Below are 6,000 nucleotides of genomic sequence, written 5' to 3'. Positions count from 1 at the left end.
ATATTTAACATTGTGATATGAAAATAGTTTTCATATTTTTGGTAAATGTAGTTTAAACTCTTGGTTATTCTTTAGAGCGGTGTATTTTTTAGCAGTGTTGTCTTCAATGTTAATTTTTTTGTTTGCCTAATAAAGACATATTCTGTCATTTTAAAACCACCAAAATGTGTATTAGGTTTCCCCGTTTCATAAAATGTATCGTTTGATACGTATAATGCTTTAAAAGTGTTTTTTTTTAACCTCAGAAGAGATATCAACATTTGTGATTTGATTTACCTCAGCGAATGTCAATCGCGGTGTCAGTATTTGATGAACTTAGAAAGACTTAGGTGAGTTATAAGTGTGACAAGCATGTGCACGGGATTCTTCCCAGAAGAATGAGTGGTCGCATTAGATTAGCTTGTACGACTTAAAATGAGCGGGTTTTGTTTTCACGTTTGGGCCAGTTTTACATGTTGTATCCCTAAGGAATGAAACGAACGTTTTCCTGGCTTACAATTTTATTTGAAGTCACACATGCCTCAAAATACACTCACTTATATAGAATTGAACGCTGAATCCGTAAATGTAAGTGAAATTGCCTTGTTTTTTTAAACATTATCTTCTATATATTCTAAATATATATCGATGCAGTGTCTGTCTTGTGTTGTCTTGTCTTGTCACTGAACTACTCCCTCAAACTTTTGTGAAATCGTATTATTCCAACTTGACCCACGGCAGGAGTATGCGCTCTACTGCGTGGCGTTCTAGTTCTCTCTGTCTCCCTCTCTCTGTCTCTACCCGTCCATTCCTCTGTCTCTCACCCCCCCCCCTCTCTCTCTCTCCCTCTCCCTCTCTCTCTCTCTTCTCTCTCTCTCTCTCTCTCTCTCTCTCTCTCTCTCTCTCTCTGTCTCTACCCTTCCATTCCTCTGTCTCTCTCTCCCTCCCTCTCCCTCTCTCTGTCTCTACCCTTCCATTCCTCTGTCTCTCTCTCCCTCCCTCTCCCTCTCCCTCCCTCTCCCTCTCTCTGTCTCTACCCTTCCATTCCTCTGTCTCTCTCTCCCTCCCTCTCTCTCGTTACCTCCACAACCGAAGATGGATGGAGGTTATGTCTTCACCCCTGTCTGTTTGTCTGTCCGTTTGTTTGTTTGTGAACAAAATATCTCAAAAAGTTGTGGATGGATTCGAACGAAATTCGGCAGATATGTAGCGTATGTGACAAGGCCGAAATGATTAGATTTTGGTGAAGATCCGGATTCGGATCCGGCTACTAGAATGTTTAAAAGTGATTCTTCAGCATTGGGAGATAGGGCTAAAAACGATACATAGCAGGATATCTCAAAAAGTTATGGATGTATTTGGACGAAACCTGGTGGACAGGTTGTGTGTGTGACAAGGAAGAATCGATTCAATTTTGGTGAAGATCCGGATCCGGATCCAGCTAGTAGAAATTTTTAAGTGATTCTTTACCATTGAGTGATATGGCCATCCAGGTGGAGGTGTGCTCTCTACTGAGTGCCGTTCTAGTTCTCTCTGTCTCCCTCTCTCTCTCTCTCCCTCTCTCTCGTTCTCTCTGTCTCCTGCTTTCTCTTTCTCTCTATCTTAATCGTGTTTGCCTGCCAATAATGGTTATCGAGGTGCCAATTTGATGGGACTTTTATTGGTAAATAAATCCATTGATTTTCCTCATTCCTGTGAAGCTTTGAATGTGGGCAGCATACTGACGCCATTGGCCTTTTGAAATAGGTAACTTGGGACAAATGAGATCTTGAATTTCCCCATTCAGGTGCAAAAAGGGTTTGTTTTCTGGCCTGACTGGCCTGACTCCTCCCACAACGACGTCATTAGTAGGAACACTGACTCAACCCACCAGCATTTTGATTTTCATGCAGTTCAGGCCAAACACATCTTCGAACCCATCATATTCACAATCTCCATGCTCTACCCTTCCATTGCTAAAACATAAACCTCCCGGAGCATGTGAGGCAATGCTCCGTTGCCTATACACCATTCGAAAAAGAGGGAGGGTTTTCCACAGAATTCTGTTCTGCGGGTCTCTGCTAATATCTTGTAAATATGACAATAGTCCAACGATGATTTGGACTTTTTATTTCAGAAAATCAAGACACAACAGAGTTCTCAAAGTATATTCCACTGCTACACATACACACTTCTCCCATAGACGTGGAATCGCCTTGAATCCATTTGCGTATAAATCTTTGGGACGAGTACACAGCCAATTTAGTACACTGTACATACATTAAAATCTTCATCATTGCAAACTTATTGCCACCAAGATATTTTTGAGTGGTCCAAAGAGATCAAAATCAAAAGGTTGTTAATGTGGACTGCATGGGAAATGATTTCAAACCTCGTAACCCATCTCCACCAGAGTAGTGGTGGTTGTCCTATTTGTCTTGTGAGGGTGAACATTGCCGTCTGCTGCACCCTGAGACAGCATGGCTCACCCTTGTCTGTGCATTTCTTGTTCCCCTTCATTTCTTAACGATTCACTGTAATACTTACTGCAACCTGATGCTTTTCCCATGTTAAAGATATTAAGAATGAATTAAACTGTGAAGGTCACAAAATACGACTGATTTAAGCATTCTGGTTGAAGCTTAAACTTTGAGTTTTTTGGAGTGTCGGACCAGGAATGTTCACTTCATGTTAGCTCTCTTCTCTCTGGCAAGGTCTCATTACATGTCACAGTCTTCTTCAACAAATCATCTCTCCTCCTCGGGTGACATTCAAAGAGCAATGTTGCAATGTCCACAAAAGTTTCCTTTCTTTCCAAACCTGTGGTCCCTTGGTGCCTCGACCTTTACCTTCCACACTCCCACCACTACGCATTGAACTTCTTGAATTTCAAGTGAGAATGAATGATTGTTTCCACACTCCCAATTCCGATATCCAAACATTCTGCAATTTGATGTATAGCAATCCGGTGATTCTCCAAAATTAGCCATTCATCACATTGAATGTTTGCTCTAATGACAGCAGTTTGGATCACTCACCAATCAATTGAAGGCTCTTTTTGAACTTCTTGTACTTTTAAAATACACAATCACGAGAAAGACGCATGAGGGTATGACCAAATATTTTGGACAAAATCTGTGAATTTGAGCTGCCTTCATATTCTCCCTCACAAGGAACTTCACGATAAACCTTGCTTCCACAGCAGCACATGTGACTATGTCGGCTGCCATTTTGGTTTTCCCAGAATGCTGTAAGCAGTGTTAATGTCCAGCTTCCTGATCAATTTGCTCAGGTTAGACAATACGAGTGCTGTTGCCCGGAATCCCAGTATTGAACTATTATTTATACATGCTCTACAATAGAGATCCGCATTAACCTCGACCGACCTCTATCGTATTTACCAGTCACCAATTATACGTCACAATTACCAATTTATTCACATAACGGGTGGATTTTCATAACTTGTTTCTTCCCATTTGACTGGTCAGTTGATCTTTCTTTCCTTGTTCTTATCTCCACTTTCCCCCCTTTATGTCTCTCAATTCACCTGTTCCTCTAATTATGTGCCCTTTATCTTTCCTTGTTTTATCTTTCTGGTTCTTTGTCGTCCCATGTTATAGTTCTGCCTCCATTCAGAACATGTGCAATTCTAACAGTACTTTTGTCTTGCAGTCACAGAAGTGACAGCTGGGCCTCTCGATCTCCCGAATCACTCGTTCTGTTCAGCAATGAGCAGAGACGAGCGGATGGGGGGGATGTGTTATAGAGGATTGGGGGTTATGAAATTGTGTCGCAGATCTTGGTGTCCCATTCATCATCGCCACCATACCCGCCATATCTCCATCTTTTTCCATCTTTGTTTCTCTCCCTTGTTTTTTTCTTTTTCTTTCATTTCTCTCATTCAATTACTTTCTTCTATTCCATCTCTCATATGAGACTAATTATTATATACACATTTTCTGTCTCTACATTTCCACATTACATTTTGACTCCATGGTAGCCTCATGAGGACATGCAAAGAAACAGTTAATGAATCATGCTTTTTGTTTATTACCCTGTTTCACATCTGTCATGAACACATATCAGCATGATTTCTGAGTTACACATTAAGAATCCACAAAGAAGTAACCACAACATGGACCGACGTTTGTTTGTCTTGAATTGGACTGTCAAAAGAGTTTCTCCTTGTGAGTGTAACAACCAACAAAGCATTAATTAGGAGAGCTTTCGTTTTCAACCCCCATTCAAAATTAAATATATGCGAGGAGGTTGATTTGCCATAGGACTTGAACAATGTCTGGATCATTAGGCCTCTGAGCCAATTCCAATTTAATGAGCTTCACAAAATGAAGGCTTTAATTTGGTGGTTTATTGCTTTGTGTGACCAGATGTAACCATGATGCACTCAGTTTGTCAGTTGGTGAGAAACATCCATTAGTTTGGTGAAGAAAGAATCAGAAATTTATTGATTCCAACAGCAGCTGCAGAATTTTTTCCCCTATATTTTGAACCAGCAGATCATGTACCATCCTGAGGCTGACAGCATAGCCCAGAGGAGGCCCACTGCCCAGAGGAGGCTCATATTCACCTTCGAGCTGTATGGTCTGGCTTCGATTCTCGACCCGACTGTACAAACTATTTTCCAGCTGGGGCTGACTGTAAAAGCTGAGTGCCCCATCTGAGCGTTACTTGATAGATAATAAAATATCCCACAATGCCTTTTGAAAAGAGGAGACAATTGTCGCTGGCACGGTGGATAAATTCAAAATGCATGGCCTAGTGTGGAGGAATACTGCATCAGCATTACAGTCACATCCTGGAGGATGTTATTGAAACCTGATGGAGGTTACTGAAACCTGGTCCAATATGCATGTACAGTACCATTCTGACAACAGCAGCCTACTTGGACAAATTAACTGTGACAATTGGAGCAGACAATTAGTCATTCAGAGGGAGTGCACAAAAAATGTCCCAATGTCTTTTTAATTTTGTGGTGTTTAAATCTTTATGTCAGTTCAGCTCAGACAGGCAGGCAGGGATGGAAGAACCTTTTGGTACCATCATTATTTTATGTAGAGTTATTGGAGACATACCAATAACATCTCTTACATATGCATGGTTCTCATCTATCAGAGATATCATGTGGTTATCCTGAGTCTGACATATCTAGGTTATCTAGAATATCAAAGTAAATATAGGTTAGGGTTCTCCCAATTATATATTTGATACATCATTGCTTTCGGCTGTGGTTGCTTTTTGTTATACAGACAATATGGATCGTGATGTAGCTCTTACATCGATTACATTCAGGACAAGAGCACGTGATGTAATAAATGTAGAGGGTGGAAGTAAAACCTTTGCTTTTGAGTTTTCGTTACACAGTCAGGTTATTGGGGCTATGATGTATTATCAAGATTATTTTTGCAATGAATATTCTCAGCATGTTTTAGGCTGTTGGTGTTATCATGGCTGCTGAAGACATCACATATCATAGATTAATCATACTAACAGATGGACAGTCAGGTGTCTGCCGCCATACATCTCTCCCTGCCCAGGTGCCCCCTCGATGACCAGGTGACACGAGTGGCCTGGCTGAACCGCTCTGCGATCATGTTCGCTGGCTCCGAACGCTGGACGCAGGATCAACGTGTGGTGCTGGTGGCGCGCAACAGTGCAGAGTACACCGTGCACATCGAGAGGGTGACCCCCTCCGACGAGGGCCCTTACACGTGCTCCCTGCAGACGTTGCTAGCCCCTAGGACATCTCAGGTGCATGTGGTAGTGCAAGGTATGGAAGCCACCTGGCCAGCTGGCCTCACTGTGGCCTAACTAAGGGCCGCCCGTCCGCATGACTGTGGAGGGAGCATTATGCAGGAAAAATACGGGTTGGGTTATAACATTAGCAGCAGTGTGAAAGAGATGCTTAAACTTGGAACGAAGTTCGATAAGGTTATAGAAGAGCAGCAGAAGGTTAGGAAAGTTTTGGAGAGCCATATGGCACTTGTGTGGTGATTAAAGATAACTATTTAGCAACGTGTAGTT

General features: G+C 41.9%; 1 protein-coding gene across 5 annotated transcripts in view; it reads left to right on the top strand.

Annotated features, from left to right (window-relative positions):
- Positions 1–6,000, top strand: part of LOC137431622 (limbic system-associated membrane protein) — a 442,918-nt gene that overhangs the window by 332,920 nt on the left and 103,998 nt on the right. For all 5 annotated transcript variants that reach the window (XM_068123146.2, XM_068123149.2, XM_068123148.2 and 2 more), the window contains exon 3: positions 5,514–5,746. In XM_068123146.2, the coding sequence (XP_067979247.1) occupies positions 5,514–5,746 (233 nt within the window). The remainder of the gene's footprint in view (positions 1–5,513; positions 5,747–6,000) is intronic.

Source organism: Myxine glutinosa, chromosome 7 (assembly GCF_964187855.1).
Source record: "Myxine glutinosa chromosome 7, kmMyxGlut1.1, whole genome shotgun sequence".
NCBI lineage: Eukaryota > Metazoa > Chordata > Myxini > Myxiniformes > Myxinidae > Myxine > Myxine glutinosa.
The sequence above is the reverse complement of the archived record's forward strand: the minus strand, read 5'-3'. Positions and strand labels throughout refer to the sequence as shown.